At 38.3% G+C, this 25,170-nt stretch overlaps 1 protein-coding gene across 5 annotated transcripts in view; it reads right to left on the reverse strand.

Annotated features, from left to right (window-relative positions):
• Nucleotides 1-25,170, reverse strand: part of GRID1 (glutamate ionotropic receptor delta type subunit 1) — a 512,549-nt gene that overhangs the window by 29,806 nt on the left and 457,573 nt on the right. For all 5 annotated transcript variants that reach the window (XM_064662445.1, XM_064662441.1, XM_064662442.1 and 2 more), the window contains exons 11-13: nucleotides 23,747-24,071; nucleotides 22,194-22,332; nucleotides 1,829-2,024 (exon numbers count right to left, since the gene is read on the reverse strand). In XM_064662445.1, the coding sequence (XP_064518515.1) occupies nucleotides 1,829-2,024; nucleotides 22,194-22,332; nucleotides 23,747-24,071 (660 nt within the window). The remainder of the gene's footprint in view (nucleotides 1-1,828; nucleotides 2,025-22,193; nucleotides 22,333-23,746; nucleotides 24,072-25,170) is intronic.

Below are 25,170 nucleotides of genomic sequence, written 5' to 3' on the forward strand. Positions count from 1 at the left end.
TGCTTGTTGACACTAATTCAATGAGTTGATCTAGTCGTATAAAAATCACCCTGCAATACTGAAATCAAACTTCATACGAAAAGTTATTATCACATAGACAAGATGAAGCTGCCAGTTCCATACAGACAATATAATTGGTATTCTCAACAGCCTGCCAATCTACAGTTACATTTCTGGCTTAGGTGAATCTAGCTATCATAAATGGCAACATGCAGTAGGCTTACAGAATAAGAGTATTTACAATTTCATGGATAAAGAGCATCCACTGCCATAAGAATGGTATAAAAGAAAAAAAGAAAAGTAAAATACTATACATTTTTCTGAGGTAAACTGTTTTATTATTGGCTTAAATGCTAGGGTACTTAGAAAAGTACTTAATGTCTCCATTTCTCCTTTAAATGCTAATCTCTCAAAATCTCTCAAAATAGAGGCCACATTTTCATAAAGGGCTGAGCAGATTAAATAAATAATTGAATAAACACACTGCAGACCTTGCTATTGCCAGAGCTCTACCTGGTACCAAGGGAGAAAGGCTGCTGGAGCTGAGGGCAGAGGTCTTTAGGGAAGCTCATCTGGGAGGTGAGTGAAAAGGCAGGGTGAACCAAAACTCTTGACTAAATACTCCTGGGCTGAGAAAACACAACCATCTTCGTACAAAGATTTTGTCCAAAAGTCATGCAAACAGTTGGGAATCTTTTGCTAAAGGATAATGAATTGGGAAATGGGTTAGCTTGTGTTACTGTGTTCACCCTCCTTAAGGCGTTGTAAAAAAATAGTAGATTTTGGATACTCTCCCTCTCACTGTTCAGAAAAGGTTTCAAAAATCCATAGTAAAAAAAGAAATGGAAGACTCAACCATATTATCATTTCCCACTTACAAAAGCATAAAGAACTAGTAATGTATATTAATTCAGAACCAGTGTTCCACTGACAAGAGTACATCTGATCAAACATTCACTGTGCTAATAATGGCTGTTAGCTTGTTTTACAGAAAAAATCAATTGGCAGATAAAGAGGACACCTTTCACTAAAGAAGCAGCACATTAAGCTTACAACATGTCTGCATCCCTTCTGCTCCTGGACATGTGTGGTTTGATGTAAGGTACTATCTGTTTTTCCTGAGCTTCAGGATGGGAAGCAGAGGGGAGAGGCAGGCTGTGAGAGAGTGTGGACATTTGTAATGGTCTGATCTTTATCACAGGACTTGGCACAAAGATGTAGGATCCCAAGCTGTCATAAATCAATCCTTGAATCTCACAACAATGCTCAGTTTCACAAAAGAAATGTGTAGTCTTATCTGAGAGCAACAAAATGTAGGTAAAAACACGGTGTCAGGCGAATGCATTTTTCAAAGTTTGGAATAAACAAAAAAAAAAACCTTGCATTAAATTCTGATTAAGAGAAATGAGTATATGTTCTCTGAATCCCCTGATTTTTGCTCATGTTTCCAACATGTTCAGTTCATGAAAGCAGAAAAAAAATCCCCAAAAACTCAAATGAGCAAAAGGACAAGAGTCAGTACCTGGATAATGTAAAGAATGACATTAAAAAAGGCATTATCAAAACTCCCAAGAAACTGAGAAACTTTATGACCAGATTCAAAGAAGGACTTACATACTGAAGACTTAGGTAGAGCTAAAGTACTTACTTCAAAGCCATGACACCAAAACATGATTCTTATCTGCCATCAAAGTACTAAAAGGAACTTTAGATATGAATTCAGGGTTTTCTTAAATGACTGTAATTTCTCTCTTGGAACTTAACAATAACTCCATAGAAACAACACTGATACAAAAATTAGATGAAAACCCCTGTGATCCAGTCTTACCTTCCTGATGCCTTCAGAAGGGTTCGATACGCAATTATCTGCCCCATTATTCTTACTGATAGTCCTCCACAGTTCAGCAAATGTGTTATCCTGCTCCAAAGGGTTTGTCCCTTTTGCTTTAAAGTATTCATACACTGCTGAATCCCTGACTGTACCATAAGAAATATCCATTTGTTTGGACAGATCCTGAAACGTTCTGAAATTCAAGCAATATTGAGATATTAGCGTTACGTGCACAACAGCAAGATGTCATTAATTAAAGGGTTTCTTTCTATGTCTGTCATTAGTCAGAAAGCACTTACCCTCACCAAGTAACATTTGCATATCTCATTCCTTATCATACAAGAAAACCAAGGAGTTATTTAATTGTATTGAGATAAAATGATCTTAACTGTACCCAAGCTCTGTTTCTCCCCAGTGAAGATTGTGTTTTTGGACAGATAACATTCATGTTAAATATTATGCCACCACGATCACACAAGAATATAACGTGATAAACACTTACCTGAACACAAGAAAAACTCATATTATAAACATAAACTTCCAGCCCCATCAGCATCACCAGAAATACCTTGCAGAACTCAGTGGAATTAGTTTGCAGTTACAGCAATGCTCCCTCTGACTCCAAATCAATAGGACTGTTTTAAACAAACAAATAAAATCTCGCTTCCAATTTCCACTAAGTCTCTCTTGCTCTCTCTTTTCACAGCCTCTGGTAAAACAGGCATTTTTCATTCACACACAGGCCTAACTTTCATTTACTCATCATATACCACTCTGGAAGTGTAAATAGGCCTCACCCTGAGTGGCTGTGAATGCGCAATTTATTTTCAAATGGTACAGAATGTAATTCACTCCTGTTTTACAGCCTTTTCTGCACTGAAAGGTGTAAATCACTGCCTGCATCAATGAAAACCAGACCAAGTTTGAAAACATTTAAGGTGGCATCACTGCCTTCAGAAGCAGCATCATAGCTCTTTTCCCCTTCAGACATTAATTCCCATTCCCGTGCCTTCTTCCTTTGCCCTGAAGTATCACTCCTGTGCAGTGCTACCATTTTTTTCCATCTGAGCTCACATACACACACACAAACACACATACAACCACTGACCACCACACATGGCAGCAGGGACCAAACTAGATCTCAAAAATAATGGCTTCTTTTCTGTTTTATAAACATGTGACTTCACATATTAACAACATTTCTGATATGACCAACTAACGCTGTTTGAGATCAGTCAAACTAAAGCAACTCTCCCTGTCTCCCCTTCCACCCGTGCCATTTCTTTTTCCCCAAAACAATCTTTTAGAATCAAAAATTCCTCCTCAAAACATCTGAAAGGCCCACTCATGCCACCTCGCTCCCTGCCTCCAACTCCTGGAGCCACAGAACCAGAACATTTTGCCTTGCACCTCGTGTAGAAGATTTCTTCACAATACTCCTGAGGAGCCTTCCATTGGCCCATGAGCCAAAGTTGTTTTCCACAGCTGAAGACTTGTCATATACAATATTTTTCTGCCACCATCTTCCCTGTTTCTCTGGGGAGATGCCACTGCTGACACCTCTCATCCCGGTAAGATTGCCTGCAACACTATTTAAAGCAAAGCAATCTGGGCATATATACAATTCTGTGTAAAAATATGTAGAAAACTCTTTTCTTCATCACATCTCCTCCAGTTCTCCAAAGTTTACCTGCAAAAGGGCCCCTTTGGTGGGACCCTGCCAGCTCTGTCCCCAGGCCTGCAGCTCAGCAGGGATGTTTCCCACCATCACCCCCCTCCCAAACTCTTCAAACTCAAAAGCTGCTTCAAACAGTTTAACTGGTTTAAGTTCTTAAATTGTGTTAAGAACTTTTATCATTTTAAGCTGTTAAGCAGCTTTAAGTAAGACTGTGTGAACATTCTCTATATACATGGCACACTTGTGGATTTGGGCTACCTCTAGGAGTTCCACCAACCTCCAAACCTCCTGTTATTTCCCTAGCTCTCTACATGGAACTCTGCTGAAGTACAAAACAAACATTCCTGAGGTTACTGTAAATTCAAAATTCTAATGAAATATGAGAGAATTTGTGCAGGTTTTATTTCTTTTTTTTTTTTAAACAATTCTGAAAGGTCTATTCTGGCCTCCTAAATCTACAGGTACATTCCATTGAATAGGACTGGTTTTCCTCCAGTCGTGATCTACATGATTACATACTGTATTTAGTTCTGTCTTCAGTAAGTTTGATCATATCCCATGGAATTACTTCTGTCCTGGGAATGGATGATCTGGCTGTTAAAGGACACACTTCTGTCTATTTTATGTCTAAAGGACAAAGAAAGCTACTCGATACAAACAGAAGGGTTTCTGTGGCAACCTTTTCATACCAGATTTGGTGTACAGATTTTGGCATGTGTAGGAGAGCATGTTTGGTAGAAGCACAGTAGCAGAAATATTTTAGCTAATATTCTTTAACACAAGTGTCAGCTGGTAACAACAAATACCTACTGCTCATACTGCCATTCTCTTTGAAAGTTTGAACATGAGAGTTTGGGTATTTAAAAAAAAAAATAATTAAACCTGCAATTTTAATATCATCAGTATTTTCTGTATCACTTCTACTGCCTCTAATACTTCTGAGGCTTTTACTCAGAAATGTGCCTTTTGTTTTAGCTAAATTGTATTTTATTGACAATCAGTATTTTTGTTTTAGCTAAATTACATTTTATTGATAATCAGTACTGTACAAAAGCACAGTACATGTTGCAGCACAGTTTCTTCAATTCTTTAGGCATCACAGGGCAGAGTGAGCAAATTTTGGGGTTTAAATCAAGTGCTTTGCAATAAATAGACTACCAGCTCAGGTGGCAGGGAGGGAAGCACATCCTTGGCCTGGGTGTGGGGAATAAGGTGACTACCACTTTAGCATTTCCTTGGAAGGAAAAACGTGGAGTACTGTGTGTCCTAAGGATTACAGACACCGTTCTCTCAGTGAACTGTTTGATGTATTATAATGATTTGGGAAATTCTCCCATCACTGGAAATATCCTCTGAGAGACAGAGATGGACACCAAAGGATACAGTGAGGGGCACGGTAGGTAACTAAGCTTGCCAGTGACTCCTGTGGCATAAATTCAGAAGGATGGTGACTGACTGAGAAAATAACCTTATGCCTTTACCAAATGGACCACTTAGCCAAAAACCTATCTCAGAAATTATCCTGACAGACAGTGGTCTAGACCATAGTTCTTCACTCTGAATAAAAATTATCTCTGAGCTGCTGTATTTCTGTACTGAAAGTGGAGGTGATGCTCAGCATCTCCATGGCTAGAGAAGTGATCAAAAGATTTGGGCGTGGCCAGTATGGTCACATGCAAAAAAAAGATACTGAATAAAGAGGAATATCTCCTACTTTTTACAGGATGAAGTAAGATAATCACAAGTTCAGGTTTTAAAAACTATTATTTTAACTCCCTCAGATCTGTCATTGCCAGACAAAATCATTCACTACATTTCAGATACTGGCTGTCTCTTACAATTTTGTCATTCTCTAAAGGCAGTTGCTGTCGTTGTTCTTAAGCTTTATTTCTTCAACCAGACGTTAGCTGGATGCCTCTCCTTTAGCCACTCAAATTCTCGTCTCACATTCCTGTTGCAAAGATTTCATGCAATTTAACATATAAAATTATTTGCAACAAAAACCCGTAGCATAACAAGATGCCCCATTAACCTTACCACCTCAATTATTGGATCTCACAACCCATTAAAGGCTCTCTGTAAGTGTGATTAAAGATGAAGCTAGTAAAGCAGAAAAAGCCAATGTTCCTCACTTACAGTTACAGGAGCCCAACTCCAATTTGTAGATAAATACATCCACTGTGTGATTGCTGTAATTGACAAGTACATGCAAACCACTGGATTTAAGTAAATGTGTCTGTGTCAATCTGAAGAAAATGGATATCTTTTAAAACCAAAGATTTGGCTTTTACCAGCCAAAATATTTAATGCCTGTAGTTATGCCTGCTAGATCAACGCAACAATTGATAGCACTTCTCGGTGAAATTGCAATTACTTCATGCACAGTCAACTGAAAACTGGGCTCTCCACTTGTTTTGTCTTTTAGAAACATAGTGACATAAAACATATGCTGCAGAGGAAACAACCAGGCAATACTTGTACTGGCATTTATAATTATATCACTAGAAATAATTTCCAGAATAACAATACTGGTTAAGATACTTTTTGGAGATGTTTTCTTACTAGTAAATGCCTCATGTGGCTGTGGATATATAGACTAAAAATATGCTGCCCGTAGGGGTTTATTTTACTCTTCTACTGCTATAAGCCCAAGACTTCTGGATGGATAATTAGTGACAGACTAAACTTGACACTAGGTGCTTTGAGGTAACTGCTGATCAATTAACTCAACTGGAGCCTTCAGAATCATCAGATGTGTTCAAAGTATTTTTCAAAGAAAACTCAGGTTCCTGTTATTTCTAAAAAATGGGGTTTGTTTTAAAATTAAAATAAGGTTTACTAAACAAAGAAACCAGGAAAAAAGGCAAAAAATTCTTGCTTTTCCTCATCCTTACTGTTCATATTTTTTAAAAACGTTTGTGGCAAGCTTCACATCTGAACTCCTGTGTGTAGAGTCTATTACTGTAAACAGGCCAGTGGTTGGCACCACGGTGTCATCCGGGAGTGGTCTTTTACACCACAATAACAAATGCAGCATTTTATCTTGACTTCAGAAAAACCATCATGGGAAAATCCTGACAGATTCTTGATTTAGAGGTAGTTTCTCCTTAGTCTTCACAGCTGCCCACGTTCTGACACTGTAAAATTGAGGATATTTCCAGTCTGTTATTGCTTACAGAAAAATAATATTTCAGCATTTCTGAATCCACAGTATTATTTTAAAATTATGCAACATTTTCCATGCTGTGCTCCTGTCCTCATTCTGACTTCTTGTGAGAACATTTCACAGCACTACAATTGTCAAAAAACAAGTATACATCATTCCTCTCAACTAAAATTAATTTTCTTAAGGAATATTAATCCCTAAGCCATATACAGACAGCAAAATAATTTTACTGATTTTTCCAAATTTGGAGAACAAGCTATGTTCTTCTTTTACTTTAGGAAGCCACTACCCTGAGATTTTTGCTCAATGTAGCATAACATTTTAGGTGATGGCTGCCATCAAGATAAAGTGTCCCAGATATGATGAGACTTTTTAAGCTGCTCTGCCTAAATGAAGCCTTAAAAATACATGCAAAAAAGGTATGGCACAAGTCCTAAATTTATGTTTTTAAATACCTTGAAGCTATTTTTTTTTCTTTTAAGTTTTTTTTTTTTTTCTCCAAAAGTTAGGAATTCATTACGTCTACAGAATTAAATATAAATACAGTTCCTAACTAAAATTATTTTCTCCACATGATATATGAGAGGGAAATACCTGTTTTATGCACTGGGAGAACAGTAAACCCATTAAACTTCTAAGTAAAGATAAAAGTACCTGATCTGACAACCTTATAACACCAGTGTAAGCCCAAGAAACCTAGAATATAAAATCCTGTCTGAAGGGAGATTTATTTGATAAAGTCATCACCAGTGGAAAGCAATGAGAATTCTGAGAAATTGAAAGAGAATTCTACCTACTGCAAACTGCAGAAAAGAATTTTGAAACATAAAATTGATCAGAACTACTCCCTCCATGAATGAATTTTCCATGACAATGAGGACAAATGACAAAATGGCATTAATTGTTGTTGACCATGTCAATCCACCCACTGACACATGAACTTGGAAACCAAGTAAGCTTTGCCAGATCAGCAAATTTTGTAGATATCTCCAGTGAGAAAATCATCTACAAAGCTGAATCAAGGTTGAAGTGGTACTGTGGTGCTACAGACAATGTCTACATGAACGGGAGATTCTACTATTCAGAACCTCAGTTCTGATCTGAGTCCTGATTAATTTTTATATCCAAAAAATATATTTCAAAGGATTCAAACCTTCATCCGTTATTCACAAACGAACAACCTTTGGATCTCCAGTTTTAAGTAAAATTTAGGAGTGGTTAAAGCATGTCTTAAGACATCTGAAACAGAGTTCAAGCTTTCATGTAAAGACACTCTCTAGAGCTGGACTTCCAAGGTTGAATAGTTTAACTGCTTGACGGGCTGGAGAAAAAATAAAAATCCCTCTGTTATGGATATAAACTGCCACTAGGGGATGACAGTCACATTGACTTAGAGACTTGCTTGAAAAGCTTCACTGTCCTGCTGAATCCAAGTTACAAAAGCACAGGCCCACTTAAAAATGGAAGAGAAAATAGCATTTAGTGTCTCTAAACTTTAGTGCAACTGATACTTCAGAAGCCTTCAATTTTATGAGAAAGAGTGATATATTAGCTGAACAATGAGGTAGCCATAGAATTGACCTACAGGTCTAAAAAGTAAATATCCTTAAAAAAAAATTATATATCCATGGATTTTCAACATTTGTTCCAAGTCCATAAGGAATGTTAAAAGTGTGTATTAAATTGGACATACATGAACTAAAAGATGGGCTACTTTAAAGATTATTCTTAGTGAAGCCAATAAAACCGTTCAAATTATTGTTAGAATGGCAGCAGCCTTATACAGAGAATATTAAAATGAAAGCAACTTTGTCTCCACACCTAATAACTTTAGACTTCAGAAGAATTGGGTCCATGGTTTTAATTTGTGCATCTCTGACTTTCTTTGAAATCATGAATAATCAAGCTGAGCTCTTAAATCAATTGTTAAATTGTCAGCTTCTCTATGGAGACATGATCAAATCCTGCATTGTTCCATTTCACTGCAAATCAAGTCACTCTAAATGCTCTTAATTCTGTCTCTGTGCAGTGATGTGCAGAGCAACAGATTCCTTCAGCAAATGCAAAAGCAAAATCTTAACTTTACCAATTAGAGGTAGGTCCAGTAGAAATAGAAAGCAGCACTTGCATGCCTAGTATACATTTTGCTGGCTCAAGTCCTTCACCAGCAAATATATACTTTTTTATAGTTCATATAAAACTCATTTTATCACCTCTCCATGAAAAATACCATCCACTTTAAACAAAAGCCTCAACAGAAAAAGCCTCATGGGAGTTTCTACAAGGGAAGCCATCAGTATTGACAGATTAAACTGCACTGAATCAATGGAGTTGCAGCCCTTCACACCAGGACTGAACCTTTCCAAATCACAGGAGGAGACAAACAGTGCAGACAGTTCAGGCTGTGTCTTCTCTTGTCATCATCAGTGGGACAGGAACTGCTGCTACACAGGATTTCAAAGAAGCAGGATTTCCTCCAGCAGAAAAAACAATCAATTGACGTGTCACAGAAAACGTTGCCATGTCAACTACATACTTTATTACAGCAGAACCAAACAGTGATTAAACTCCTCAGCAGGTAATGGCACTGCAGTAGCTTTTTTCATAGTGGTAATGGTCATTGCTGCTACTGTGGTGGCATCTACGAGACCTTGTCTGGACTGGGACTCATGGCCCTATATGAGGTCCAACCAAAAGCCAGATGCAACATTCAGGTATGGATTTACAGAGGAAAGGAAGCTAAAGCCAGCTTTATTTCTGCCACAGGAGGAGGAGGCTTGCTACACATTCTGTGTGCCATGTGTGATGGAAACAGTTGTAGGATCAGGGTCCTTTCTCTCCTGCTGCCCCAAAGAAATTTCCTTTGTAGGCTACCTAGCAGACTTAACAGGTAGACCAATACTGCTGAGATCTATTCAAGCACACAAAAGGACATGCTCAAGGTTTCCAGGATTGGAAACAAAAACACAAACAGTAAGAAAAATGCAAAACAAAACAGCCAAATAATAAACACAAGATTCTAGAAGCACAGAACTTGTAGAGTTCCAAACTGATTTAATTTATTTGAAATTGCTCCCACTAGCTTAATTCCTAACATACAAAGTGAAAAACAAGTAAACTATACTAAACTGAACTGTCTTCTTAACTCCTCATACAGCAATGATTTCCCTGTTTTCACTGGGACTCTGTTCCAGCAGAGCTACTGCACGATTAATTTTTAAAAGACAGGAACAAATGGTATGTATACCCACTAAAATACAAAGACAGTCAAGCCATTAATAAATGATACACTGTCATGTTTACGATTTTAATAGTAAGTAATTACTAGCTACACACATTGTATTGGCAAAACATTTGTAGGATTTGTGTACTTTCAAAGACTCTGAGATGCAGCAGAAATACATTCTATAAGCAGCACTTCTCTTTCTCCTTAGTGAACTCAAAACAGTCTTTAGCATTTTTGCTAAAGCCAAAGTGTGGAGAATGTAGGACAAACCCACATACAACTAGGCTGTGTCCCATTGCTCACAGAACTTCTTGGTATCTTCCAGCAGTTTATTTAGGAAACATGCCCACTTTCCAAAAAAAGACTTAACAGTATTTCTGGCTGTGAGACTCAAATTTGGATCCAAAAATCAAACTGGATTCTCGTCATAATCAGTAAAACAGGTTCTTCTGTAAACAAAATTAGACCCCTGGGTATTCCTATCCATTGCTATTTCTAAATGATGCCCTCAGGACCACCGTGGCAACTCGAGTCATCTGCAGTGATCTGTACGAGTGCGACTTGACTTGTCGCTGGATCATAGAAGTTCATTTTGCCTAGAGCTGACACTGGCTCTGCTCCAGCACTGCACATAAAGAAATCTGTTAAACAGCTAGAAATAAGCTAAACATCTCCTGATTGCCAGTCCAATGTTTCTAACTATACTTCCAAACCTCCTCTTCTCCAAACCTCCTCCAGGCAATAAAAGCAGAAGTCACTTAGATTGCTGATTTTTTCCATTAACTAGTGGTTTTTTTTTTTTTTTTTTTTTAGCTTGATGCTGATTTGTAAGTTTTTTCTTTTTAGATGTCCTATATTTTCTTAATTGTTATCATATTGTAAAGAAACCATGATGGTCCTCATAGCAGAAGTTACGATTACTTTGCTTGAAATGTTTTCAAAACTAAAAAATTGCATAATAAAAAATTCCACTAATAGTGGAGGCAATGGAAGGTAGTTGCTGAGCATTTGCATCTCAGAGGTGGATCCACTGGTGCCCAATACTTTGTGATCTCTGGATGGAGCTTCTGTCATGGCCAGGCACTTTATAATTCTGTATGAGTTCATCTGATGTTTAACTGAGGGAATGAAGTCAGAAGGCAGTCTTTCCTTTGCATTAACCAGAGCCATGTACAGGACCCCTCTTCACACCCCATTTTTCCATATTTCTAAAAACTTAATAACCTTGAGATATTACCCAATTTGCCCATCGTGTTTGCAGTTTAACAGTGGAGAGTATCCGACTGACAAAGAGACACTCAGACTGTCTAACACATTGGACTTTCTTTTAAGATGTAGGCTCAGGTTTTCAAAATCAGGAGCTTTAATTTGCATGCTCAGATCCACATTTAAACTACTACATGACTAGGCAGATTTTCAGAAGAGATCAAGGGAAGTTTTGGCACAACAGCACTTAAGACATTGGCAGATTCAGTTAAAAGTCTGGAAAGGGATTCAGAGCAGCTATGAGCAGTTGCAGTTCATCCTGCAAATCCAGAATAATCAGTCCTGCTAAAATATCTGGATTCTCCTGAACTCTTTACCCACACTCCACATCCCATTCAACAGTGAGGAGGAAATTAAAATGCAAAGAAATGGTGACAAATCTCAAGAGCTTGTAGCATGTTTGAAGCAAAGAAGTACTCCTTTTTTTGCTTTACTTTTAAACTACTTTGCCATTGTGGCCTTTCTCTGAGTAGCTCGAAGGGTTAAACATGTTAATTAAAGAAAGGTATTCTACTCCTTAAATTATTAATTAAAATAAAAACTGCAGCTGGTGTTTTAACAGCAACTCAGTCCCAACGGCAGGTTTTAGTCACTTCACCTAAATCAAACATATCATAAAGTTGGCATGAAAATCATATCGTCTGAATCAAACACATCTGGCAACTGACACATGCTTTTACCTACAATGAAAATAACAAACTACCTATATTATATATGCAGATGCACTTTAAATTGTTTGCTATGCTGATGTCTTTTACCACTCACACTCGGAAGCTAAAAATCCTAATGAAGATTAATGATTAAGATCGAGAGGGAAGAAATTGCTTTCTTCCTTTTCAACTGGTGTTATAAGTACTGATAGCACTGACATTCTGTTTTGCACTCAGATGGCAAGGAGTAGCTTTTTAATTAAATAGAGTGGGGAACAGATAAGCTTGGCATCTTGATGCTGGCTTATAAAGTCTTTACTTGGGGTTAGTGGTACTTTATACAATGACTGTTAGGATATCATTATATTGTGAGTAGTTCCATTAAAGTCCATGAAATCCCAGTGTGGGATGAGGTCCTACTCAACTCTTTATTAAGTTTTGATTTATCAGGAGCTATTGCATGTCAGCAGCCTCATACCTGGGGTGGAGGGGCTGGGTGAGTTCATATCTGTCAAAGTTACAATGTGATACTGGAAAACAGCACACACCCTTCCCTTATAACAGGGAGTAAAGCAGAAGCTATCGATGCTGGCAGAAAGAAGAGAAGAAGACAGAAAAGCTCTGAAGAGGCATCTTGATTGCTAGAGCATGTGCTGCATACTCCTGGGAAATCAAAATATAGGGCTCTTCATTAATACTGAAAGCACATATAGCATTCATCAGTTATTATTGATGTCTAAAGTGCACACATCACACATGCATATTTTAAGGTCTGGAGGCTCACTTGCTTGTTTCTCAGAGCACTGCAAGCACACAGTATTTGGTGTGCTTCCCATCGCATCCTGGTGGACAGAAGGGTAAACAGAAGAAGAGACGTTGCCCTTTGGCCTCTCCCTCTCCTCACCCTGAACACAAGTCTCGCCTGAATATTGAATCTCATACTAGAAACACTAAAAGCACCACGTCAACACCAGCTAGCTGTTCTTTATATTGAGATTTATTAGTTTATTGGGTAGCCTAACTACATACCTTGAAATATGAGCTTGGGAATTGCATTATTGCCACATGTGAAAAACACAGTGGTTAACATCCACCCCATTCTAACTGATGGTTTTCTATTCTTTTCTAGATAGATATGACTATTCATAAATCAATTAAATTACATCAGTGGCATATTCTCTTAGGCTGGTTTTAATGGCTTAGAAGGCAAACAACTTTAGTGCACATAATTACATTTCTTTTAATGTAACAAACTTTGTCAGCTGTACCAAAATAGCTTTTATAAGGCAAAACCATTCTCTCATCTCCAGATGAGCCTGGAAACACTCCTGTGTTATATTATAAAGGGGGCACACGTGCAGAAGAAGAGAACATTGCTCAATAAGGCAGATGAACCCAGGAAAAGGAAAGAACACATGCAACCCTTCTCTTAGCAACACAGTACTATTTTCAAAAATGTTTTCTTTCTTTTTAGAAAATCTTTTGCAACACAAGAACGAAGAACTAATAGGAATGCAATCATGGTAATAAAGAGTAGTATCTTGTTCCCAGGAAAACTAAAAACACCCAGCTCCTTTCTCTCCTAGAGACCCATAATCCACATCAGTTAAAAGCGTTTTGCTCGTATTTTTTGATTGGTTTTGGGTTTTGGGTTTTTTTCTACATACACGGGAATAATTTCTAAATTTCCTTATAAAGATACTCAATTTTTAAAGCCTTTTCTTTAAATGGCAATTTTACAGATTTCCACCTCATGGCAAGAGAGTCTATAAACATTTTAGAATGTATCAGAACAACTTTTATTTCAGCAGATGAAACACCATCCGATGGATCAGTTGAAATGTTAAAAGTGTAAGGTGTGAGAATGAATGATCTCCTATCATGAAGATATTTATAAGGCTAGTAGCTATTTTAGATTTGATAGATTTGAATGGAAATGTCAAAGAGAAAAGTAACCAGGTTTAAAGTGTTTGCAAGACAATGGAACTCACTAACCTGAGGGGGAAAACCCAAACAAAAATTTAAAAATAATACATTTCAAAAGACCAGACTCAAAAAACTTCAAGAACTGGAGGAGAAAATCTCTTGGGGTGTTGTTTAAAGATAAAAGGCTACAGAAGGGCTGGCAATTCCTGAAAGAAACCATATCAAAGACACAGATGCAAACTATCTTAACATGAGGGACTATTAAAAACAATTATAAGAACCTGTTATACTGTCAGCAAAAGCTCTTTCAGGACATAGAAAACCAAAAGCATTCTCTCTCTTGAGTGCTGTCAAAGAGTAGTGCAACTGTTTGACTAAATATGTATCCATGCTACATATGCATGCGAATTGTACAAATGCATGGGAGGAAAAAAAAAAAGACAGGGAATCAAAAATAAATCCTCCTCACAACACCAGTGAACTTAGCTTGTATGACTTAAGATGTCACTGCAGAGGGCCTTTGACTGAAGTTCCAGTGTCCAGAGCAGAGCTGGCTAAAAGACATGTTCCTGTACCCCAGCTATCCCACGCAAAGTTTGATTTGTTTAATTTATGGCTAATTTCATCAGCGTAACATGAAACAGGTGACTGTGCACGGAACTCACCAAAACTGAAACTCTTAACTTCACAACCTACAGCACAGGCATGTTCAGCCTTTAGTCTCTGAGAGAATGGCTACTGAACATCAGCTTGTGAATTGCTTGTATGAAACTGAACTTTTAGGCTACAAGAAGGTATGATCTTTACTTCATTTTTGCAGCAGGCTATCAATTCAAATCTTGCAATGTGAAAGAAGGTCCATCTATGTTGAGCACAGGGCTGGCCATGGCACAGTGGCACTGGTCAGTGTTAGTAACCAGCCATGGCTCTGGGAGGACAGCTGGGCCAGCATCCTTCCCCTGCCCCATCAGGAAACTTCCCTTCTTTTCCCACTCCTCTCTCTATCCAAAATAATCTAAAGAAATAAACAATTCAGTGTGTGTTCCTTGTACTCACAGTCAGCCTGCTGACATTGAACACATGGTAATGAACAGAAGGTGGGAAAATTACTTTTGCTGTCAGGTGGGTGAGAAAATCTGATGCTGAACAATCATGGTACAAGAATGACAGAACCACTGCTCATGTGGAGATGTTTGTGAGGAATTGTGCAAGGTGAGAAGACATTTTTTACATGAGAAAATGAAGCATTTCCCAAAATACTGCAGATTAGCAGACTTGGAAGTCCATGTATTTCCTGTCTGAGCTGACAGCAAGTAAAAAAACCAGGTACAACTTTCCCTTCTTAAAAGTCAGTACACCGACTTTCAGCTTCATCTCATGGTTTGAGGAACGAACTTACTGTGATTAAACGTTTACTAATTATTGGTAGTTTTGTGAATGCAATTTATTTGCTTGTTCTGGTTTCAAGGTTCCTAGATGGTCTTCAGGGATGCTCTCAGAGAGACCTGACTCTGGAAAAATTGGAAACCTATGTAGTAATATTCACTATCTTACCCTCTAACAGACAAACCTGCATGGCTTTTACAGTAAAAGTCACGCTAATGACTCTGACCAGCACAGATAAATGATACAAAATACAAGCTATTTTACAGGGGGTTAATTTTGTTTTTTTTTTTCCTGGCAGCAGCTTCACTAGCAAACATCATAAAGTTCTTTGTATATTTTCTGGTTCTACCTGCCTCTGAGAGTGGTTTTTTTTAAATACTCTTCTGACAAAGATATATATACCACAGTGGCATGTGACAGTCCATGTTTGTTCAAAAGAATAGCAAACATAGCAAGCAGGCAAACACATATAATAGTATATTAACATGGACAAAGAAGTTAAGTAATTGTGCATTGTGGGTCAAGGAAATATCTGCCTGTTACAGCAGAAAAAAATACTAATGCTTTTGCAGAAGTGAAATTCAAATAGATGAGCACACATGCCAGCCTCTTTAATGGTTTTTCTTCACACAGAATCATTTCCAAAACAGAATTCACCATGAAATTTTTCTTCTTACTCCTGTTTTCGTCTTTAGAAGTGATGGATTGAGCAGTTAGGAGATGTCTGAAGCTTTAAGGCTGTTTCTATTTGATTTGTTATAGTAATAATTATTTTGCTTTTTTAATATCCTGCTATATTAGATTGTATTATCAATTCATATAAGACATTAAATTAGCTTCTTTAGAGACAAACAATAGAAGTATAAATATCCTATAGAGCAAAAATCTTCTATTACTGCATTTTGCACTGTTTATCCCTTAGGAGTCAAACAGAAAATATAACACAACAAAATAAGCCAGAGGTACTATCCTTGTAATAAAAAGAAGCCTCATACTGCAACAAAGAAGATTTAAGTCAGGGGCCAATGTGATTTAATGTATGCAGAAAGCATACAGCTACTCAATGGGCAGCCACTGAATAACCCATATTAATGTGAGACAATCTGACCCAAAAGGAGACTCAATCTGAGCTGAGAAGAAACTATCAAATAACAGATTTAAACCACTCCCTGTACATTTTGATGGGCTGTCATGAGGGTTGTTACTCTTGCTAGATTTTCATCCTTTCAAAGCAAAAGAAAAAATAATAAAAAAAAGATTTTATTACCTGCACAGATGGTAGATTTTGCTAATGTTATATCCAAATCATTTTCTTCTCTAAACTGTGCATGCGTTTGAATTTTAATGCCTCAACCCACCTAAGTCACAGAACTTCTCAGTTACAGGAACAAATGAAGACTTGCTATGGTATAGGTGTGGTAAAAGTCAAGTTGGAGAGTTACGGAATCAGAAATCTCTTGGTTTGCCATTGATCTCCAATATACGCCACATTTTTTAAGGGCAACTGGAGAGATGGAATGCAAGCTTGAGTTTTAGCTGTGCATTCTCATTTTTCTCATAAAAAAATTGTCCTTGGGAAATATTTGCACTTAGATGCTTGCCTGCTTGTTCAATTACAGGAGCAATTAGGATCCATTTTAAGCTGTGGTCGAGCGGCATATGCCAGCATTCAGAAAGCTTTTTAAAAGGCTCCAGACTCTGTGAAGCCCTGGGTTTCCCAGAAGCACCCACTGGGCAACACCATCAATAGAAGGGAAATGAAAAGACAGACAATGGGGGTTCTAGCCCTGGCAACAGCACAGTGCCTTGTCCTGAGCAGCGCCTGAAGGCAAAGGGCTGGCAAGCTCTCCCCCTGAGCACAGGCTGCAGAGCATTTCCCAGGAAATTTCAGCCATGAGCTCTAAACAGGGAATGTTCTGGAAAGGAAAAAAGTTTTGAGTTTTTGTCCTTGCTCATTTGCTTGCATCCTTCTTACATCCTTTTTTTGCCTTCTTTTTTTATGGATGAACTTAATCTAGTTATTTAATGATTGAAGCATTTGCTCACAGGCCTTAAATAATAATAACTGTAATTATTTTTTATCATGCTCTTTCATACATACCTCCTGCCAACGTGCCTGAGGTGCTGCACAGACACCACAAAACATAGTACAAGTTAAACATAACAAATGATAATGCAATGAAATATTTAAAAAGCCACGTATGATATGAACAACAGAAAGGCTGTTTTCAAATACAAGGAATTGCAAGAAAAAATTGCTGAAAATACAGAAGGAGGTTCTTGCTGCCAACCCTATCAAATTCACTTAACTACAGCAGATGAAACCTTTGTTCATTTCCCTCTAGCTGGCATCTTCCAAGTACTTTCCTCATTTTCTTTTAAAATATTTTGAGATTGTTTCTGTTTTGTATGCAACCCAGAAAATCTATCTGCTTTAATACCTGCAGTGCTACTATAATATGGTCATTTCTGGCCATCATCTTTAAAGCAGCTAAACTGACAACATGCCATATAAGATAAGAAAATATTAGTACTCTGTTATGCAGAAAGAGAACCAAGAGAGAGAGGAGGCTAAGCTTGCCAAGATCAAACAAAGCGTGTGGTAGAAAAAGAATTTGTACCCAAGTCTTCCAAGTGCCAGCCTATCACCCCAACTAAGCTGCAGTAAATCTTCAGCTGTCACCAAAACACAAGAAATTTGGGGATTAAAATGCAAATAAGGAAACCCCAAATCATGAAACAACAGCTGCAAACTTAAAAGGAGACACAGCGTGCATTTGTATGCAGTCCATGAATGCATTTATACAGATGCCTGTCAAAACACCCATAGCATGTACAAATGTTAAGGATCAATTTGATAAAATCTTCAATTTAAACTCTTTTGAATTTGCAAATAGAATACTTTTTAATGTCCTATTTTTTCTTGCTTGATTCTTATCCTGTTGTCAGACAAGCTCTCCAAAACCTGCACAGTTTCAGAATATGTGTGCAGCCATTGAACTGCGCGTCGTCTGCTTGTTAGCAAGAAATGAGGCTGGAATGTAAGTCACTGCTAATTAAACTCATAATTACAAATGGAAGGTCAGACAGCAGATCCAAGAGCTGTTTGAAAATGTAATAAGACAAAAGAAAGAACAAACTTGCATGTAATAATTCTGCCTTATTTGGCAGTCTGACCCATTAGAAGACTCCGCAGCTGCATATAGTACTGAAGGCAAATATTAGAATAATAAATGCAAATTATTTGGGTCTAAATGAGTTTGTCAAGGATTAGCACAGGCTCTAAACATTACCTAGATTTCTATTTCAAAACAAGAATTGAGAACTACCCATTTAGAAAGTTAGAACATGGACCACAGCTTCTTGGCCTGAGCTCCAAAGCAGTGGCCACCACCACATTCACACAAACAGCCTTCCCTGTTTTTTATTGGACTGGGTAATATCTCACTCCTCTGCCCACTCCCATATGTGGCCAGGAAATCTATTTGATGTTTCTCTGCCTTGCCTGTGAATCTCTACAAACACAGAAACTCTGAGCTAACCACGACATTGCCTTTGCTCCCTTGTTGTGAGGTTGAGGCAGAGAGAAGGTGAGAAGTGCAGGAGGTAATTTAGACAGAGGGATTAGAGAAGCAGCATTATAAGAGCAAAGGGGAGCAGAAGGACAGTCTGCTAGAAACCAAAAATGGAGGACAGCCAGGGAAGGCTCACATTGTTTCTTGCTAGACTCGATCTCCTGAAGGGACAGAGCTTTTGATATGGGACTTAACCTCCACATTCACAGCCTCCCCACCACCCTGTCACACCAGGATGAGTGATGGGCTCACAGGACACGGGAGGAGCAAGGCAGCACGTGCTGCCATGCCAGGCCAGAAAGCCAGTGCCTCCTCCTGTTAGTGAGCGTGTGATGAAGCCCTTGAGGATTTGGGAAAATCCAAGGAGAAGGATATTTTTTCTTTCCAAGATAGACACATCTCTTACATGGGATTTGAGCACCTGGACTGCACAGCACCTGGGAACCTGTTTAGGATTTAAGAAGTATATTTCAGGAAACAGAAATACAGGTGGCATATCAAAACTGCTTTCTGTCATGCCTCCTGCTCTGGGTAGTTCACCTTTCTGTGAGACAGAGGAAGTCTCTAAAACTCTTGTCAGGGTGGAATACTCTTGTGAGACTTAACTACCCCAGATTTAAAAAAAAAATTATTCACCTATGAGCAGGTTTTCATCTGACATTCTAATTCTAAAAAGCTGCCTTCCAACAGCTCAACTTTGTTGCAGCGAATGTCTCACCAAGCCCCTTCTAATAAATATCATTTATGATTTCTATGACACACTTGTTTTTGCAGTGAAATTGTAGAGGCAATGATCACTGGGTTGATTGACACCTAGTTATTCAATCAAACATACTTCTATTTCACTAGTCACAGACCACACATGCCAAATTTGATGCTGAAACAACTTTTATTAAGCATTTTGGAGAGGGCTTGGGAAGAAAATCAGTCTTGTAATGAAAATCTTAACTATGTAGCAGCTACTGCAGCACCATAATACTTATTTCTCTCCTGCTGGCAATTGAGCTGCAGCAGTACTGAACACCAGAGGACTTCTCTATAGAAGGAGAGATAACAGCACACATTTACTGAAATGATGGAGGTTGTTTTTTCTTAACAATGGAAGTATACACAGATGAATTTGGTAGCTCTCAGCTGGTGAGCAAGTTTTCACTGTAATTCATTGTGCCTCTTTGGGTGGGAAAAATGGATTTCACATAAGTATTCCTTTCTGGGTTCATGAAAGATATAATGTGGCCAAGCTGAGGGCAGAGTTAGAGAGGCAAAAATAGCCACTCCACATCATATGATGCTGAAGCCAGTTAGTAGTGGGAGCCGAGACACAATGAATTCAGGTAGGGCAGTAATTTACTTTCTCAGGAAAATTATTTGCTCTAAATCTGACAAAACATTTTATAAGATGTTTCTCCTGAAGAGTAGGGACATGAAAATATCTTCATCATAACTTAGAGATGGATGAAGAGAGACTTATTTCTTTACCCCATTTCCTCTTTCCTAAGGCAATTACAGTTTTCAATGAGAGGGGTTAGCCCAGACCTCTTTCTCTCAGAGTAGCAGCATCTTGGGGGAATTATGCAAACTTTGTAAAATAGCCATAGGCAAGCCAAGACAAGCCACTCTCTTAACTGTCTCAGTTATGCCAACCAGTGATCAACTCAGAGGGTATTCTGACAGTTCCATTTCAGATTACCTCAGGAATGATTTGGGTACCTAAGCCACAGCATCCAGGACCCCTTTTGACATCTCAGGCAATACGAACAATCCACATTGTGGCTGACAACTCCTGATGGAGACCCCTGACCTTATAGCCAAGTAGCTGGAGGAAAGGCAGTGAGCCTTATAGCAGCTTGAATTACTTTTGGCATTTACGTTTTGGCACCTGAATGACTCTGCTGATGTTTTCAAATCATAATAGAGTGATTTCTTCCTCCTGTATCCTCACCTTGTACAAGGGGATAACAGGAACCTGCAAAGCAGCAGGTACTGTTCAATATAGAAAGGCATTTCATTACCGTTTTCCAGCTGCATCTCTAACAGTAGAAGGGTGCCTGAGTCTTTGCTCGAGAAACAACACTGAGCAGTTCCTTTACCCAAAGAAATTCTCTCCTTCTCAAGATTCTTAGTAATGTCCTTTAATTTTAAAAAGAAGGGAAATCAAAACCCCTTGTAAATGTTGTAACAGCTCAGCCTCAAAGGCCTCCTCTAAAAATTCATAGTTCTGGCTCTTAAACCTCTGTCTTTTTTTGGAGATTCCTCACGTAATTGCACTCCAACTTTTGTCCTCCTCTGAACTTTGCTGAGTTTTAGGAAGTGCTAATTAGCCCAAACAGAAAAACTCTTCTGCAACGAAAGAAATAGAACTTTCAGAATTTTTTAAAAACATCATTTTTCAAGCTTTCTGGATAGTTATTTGTGTCTTGGTTTTCAAGAGAAATTTATTCATTGAGCTTAACTTTTTCCCAGTACCTCCAGGCCTCACACATAGATTTTATTCACACAAAGTTTTATTCTATATAGTTTCTCGTGGTATTTCCAGAATATACTTGGAGTACTTATTTCTATTACTGTTAAGACCCACTTATTTTGGGTCTAACAAAATTAGCAGAACTAACAAACTGACAAAATTAATTTAAACCCAAAGCTTGTTATGGTTTTGGGGAGGCCTTATTATTATTAAAAGACTAGATCTATAAAAAATGTTACATTATCTGTAAGTAAACATTGACAAGCTAAAAATGGGAAATTCTGCTGAACTCAGGTTTATGAGAAATGCACTTATTCATGTCCTACTGTGCAGATACCACAGAGAAGGCAAAAGCAGCTTTTTAAGTACCAGCCTCACCTCAGTGACAATGCTTCTGTTTCAGGAGGCAAGCACAAACATTCAGTCCCAGTCTTCCCAGTGCAATCCCAGAGAAGACCAACAACTTAACTGTGTCACCCTCTAGCACCTGAAATCCTTGGCTCAGAATTTTCTAGGAGGAGAGCCTGTGCTGCACTGCCACCTCTTCGCTCCATCGCCATCAGCTCAAACATGAGCTATCAGGCTCTTACCCTGTCAGTTCTGAGTGTGAAAAACCAGTGGCCCAGTACTCTATGCCAGGGTGAAGCTGGGAACTTTGTCCACATTTTTGTGAGGGGAAAAAAATAAAAACACTATTTAGCTTTTAAATTTGATGAAAAACCCCCAAGTCACATACACACCCACACCCACAAATTGCCGCCAAACAACCAGGAACATACAAAAGACCTCTCTTCTGGAAAAACACACAATTGAAGTGCCATTGTCCCCTCCATGCACTTGTCAAAACTGCTTGGGGGCTGTTGGAGTGAAGGTGGAGGGGGGAGAGAAGAGAAAAACAGACACAGCAAATAAGAAGAGTATTTTATTAGAGAGTTATCTCTTTCTTGCAAGAATGAGTGCTCAAATGGATAATACCGTCCTGTGAAATCCAAGTTTCTAGCTTCATGTTAAGAAGAGGCTCTTACCTGATGGGATTATCCATCCTTGATACTGTGAGAAATGCTGCTAAATTCGCTGTGTAGGAAGAGCACACGATAAGGGTGAAGAGCCACCAGCTTCCCATTACAATGCGCATTGCCACAGAATTGACAGTGGATTCACTCCCTACAAATAAACAGAGAAAATAAGGGTCTCTCAGCAGCTTCCATTTACAATCACCCTCTGTGTGCCCTGTTGTGTTAGACTTTGTTGGAGCTCCCTCTCTGCTCCCCCTCCAGTCCTCCCTTTCACTGTGGAAAAAGCATTGCTTCTGTTGACACTGATAATTTAAAAGTATTTTTGCCAGTCAACATCTTGCCCTAGACAGTGTTCTAGAAAATCATCTTTCAACACATTTCCCTTGAGAATTATTGAGGATCAAATCTAGAGAACATGAAAAAAGTTCTGAATAAAGAAAGTTGAATAGTGAAGCACAACTAATATGCAGGAATTAAATCAATTACAGTGCTCAGAATATAGTAATGTTCTGGTTTCAATTATAATTTTAGAACTGGGGAAAAAAAACCACAGAGCTGCCCAACGTTTTGTGTGCTATCGTTGCTGTACTTAAATCTGAAAAGACTGAAGCATTAGTGTTATTACTTGTTACTCTTTGCAAGATTTCAAATAACGTGAAGATTTCTTTCCAGCAGTCTTCAAGCACATTCATGCTTGAACATCATTGGAGGCTAAACTTTACCATAGAGCTGGTGGTAGTCAATTCAGCATACATTTGTGCTGACTATATCTTACTGCACTTAAACCTGTCAGGGATGCCACCTTAATGAGATGAGGGACCAAGTTTCACAGCAGTAGGAAGGATTTTCCAGTTGAAGCTTTATAAGCTTGCAATCACAACAACAAAAAATGTAGAAAAAGGTTAATAACTTACCCACATATCGGCATTCAACAAGACCTGCCTTTCAAGAATAGAACTAACATTATAGATATGACACAAAAACTGTGTGGGCAGATTTTGCAAGCAATTAGTTACAAAACTAACTTTGTTAATGGTAACAGCCTTCCTGAATTCAGTAGGTTTAGTCCTATGCCTAGAGATTCCTGAGGGTAGTTATAAGACCACAAATAATTTTCATAATCAATTCAAAGAACCAAGAGTTGAATTGTCTCACATAAGCTCAAAAGTATATAAATTTCTATTTATATTTATAAATGAAATTCAAACAATTAGAAAAAGTACTAGTTTCAGAGCTGGAGTAGTGTTGTAATTCTGCACCAAGCAGCTCTGTAGTTTATTTCTAGTGTAACAATTTTCCCAAAGAGAAAAAGCCTGCTACTCCTTCTTCTGGACTTACTGAGAGGCAGAAAAGCCATTAAAAAAAAAGAAATACATCCCCCAATCTTACTTACCTCTTCCCACTTTCCCTCAGCTAGGCTAATAAAACATATTACCTCCCCACACAAGCCTCCTCTTTCATCTTTAGCCCACTCTGGCCAAGACTGACACATCCTGCCCTGCTTTACCCAAGGCAGACCATTTCTGAAGGGCTTTCAGTGGCATTTATAGGACGGTAAGTACCTTGCTGAACAAAGGCTCCATACACAACCCAGATGGCACTGTGGAGGGTGGAGGACACAGAAGGGCTGGGCTGGGCAGCGTTCTGTGCCCTGACTGCCTGGATGCGGTTGAGGACGAAGATCAGGACGCCGACTATGGGGATGGCTGCGGCGATGCAGGCCCACACCGCGAAGTCGAAAGGGGCAAAGAGAGAGAAGATGTTGATTTTCTCTTCGGGCTTTTTGATTAAGATGCCCACAGAATAGTCCATGTAGCGCTTGCTGAAGTCCACGACGCTCTCTCGTTCGGGTGTTATGGTGATGGCTGAGATGGCCAGGTCTGCTCTCTGCGAGACAAGCGCAACAGGTCAGAGCTCTCCCTTTCACCACCATTTTGGCCAGCGTGAGCCTTAAGGAGACACTTTCTTTCTATAACTTAAAACATTTAGATGTATTTATATAAATTGGCTAAAAATAAAATCAGAATCTGTTTCATAATTTAAGCATTAGTTAATTGCATTGGTCTAAAGCAGAGGAGTGAAACATAACCTGTCAAGGTACTCTTGAACTCTCTGGAAGTGCAACTTATTTAACCTTTATCCCTCACTTGTTTTCCAAACCATATTACCTTGGTGCACTGCAAGCAATAAAGAAACACCATTTATTTAGCTGGTGTATTTGGTAGCAAGGTGTGAAGAGCTAGTGTTTGTTTTTCTCCCTGCAGAATTGCCAGCTTTCCATATTCATGAAGAGACTTTATGTGACAACTGGGGAGAAGATTTTGTTTGTTTTTTAAAATGAATAAATTGATTGCAAAAAGTAGTAACAGGAAGAAGGCACCAAAAGCAACCTCGTTCTTGAAACTGCTTTGACTTCAACATTTAAAACAAGTAGGTTTTACTTGGAGATGGTCCTTAAAGAGTATGCAAACTTGATGAAGGAAAAAAAAAGAAGTTAATAAATAAGATTCCCAAAGCTTTTGAAGAGCTGCAGTTAGATTTTCAATATTTTTCCATCTAAATAAGAAGAGCTCTCTTCAAAACACAGAATGTACATTCTGTTCCTTATCTCTAATTTTGCTGGGAAAGTAAAGTAAATATTAGATGAGGGAGGTCTGCTTTAAAATCCTTTGGAGTCAATGGAACAACTGGTAGCAGAAATACTTTTTAAATATACCACAATAGACACTTTATTGCTTCAAAGAAAGCAATTTCCAAGGAAATTTAACAGGATTCCTTAACTCATTTTTAAATCAATGAAAATCAAACAGCTTATGTCAATGCAAAATAAGGTAAAAATTCTTTATGTTTCCTAGCACCAACCAAGAACATCCCCTTATCACACACATTGGCTATTGCTTTAATTGCTTCTATTTCTTTCTAAACATCTACTTACCAGATACTGAGCCACCTATTTATTAGACAATGAGAAAGTTTTAATTTTCAG

Source organism: Pseudopipra pipra, chromosome 8 (assembly GCF_036250125.1).
Source record: "Pseudopipra pipra isolate bDixPip1 chromosome 8, bDixPip1.hap1, whole genome shotgun sequence".
Taxonomy (NCBI): domain Eukaryota; kingdom Metazoa; phylum Chordata; class Aves; order Passeriformes; family Pipridae; genus Pseudopipra; species Pseudopipra pipra.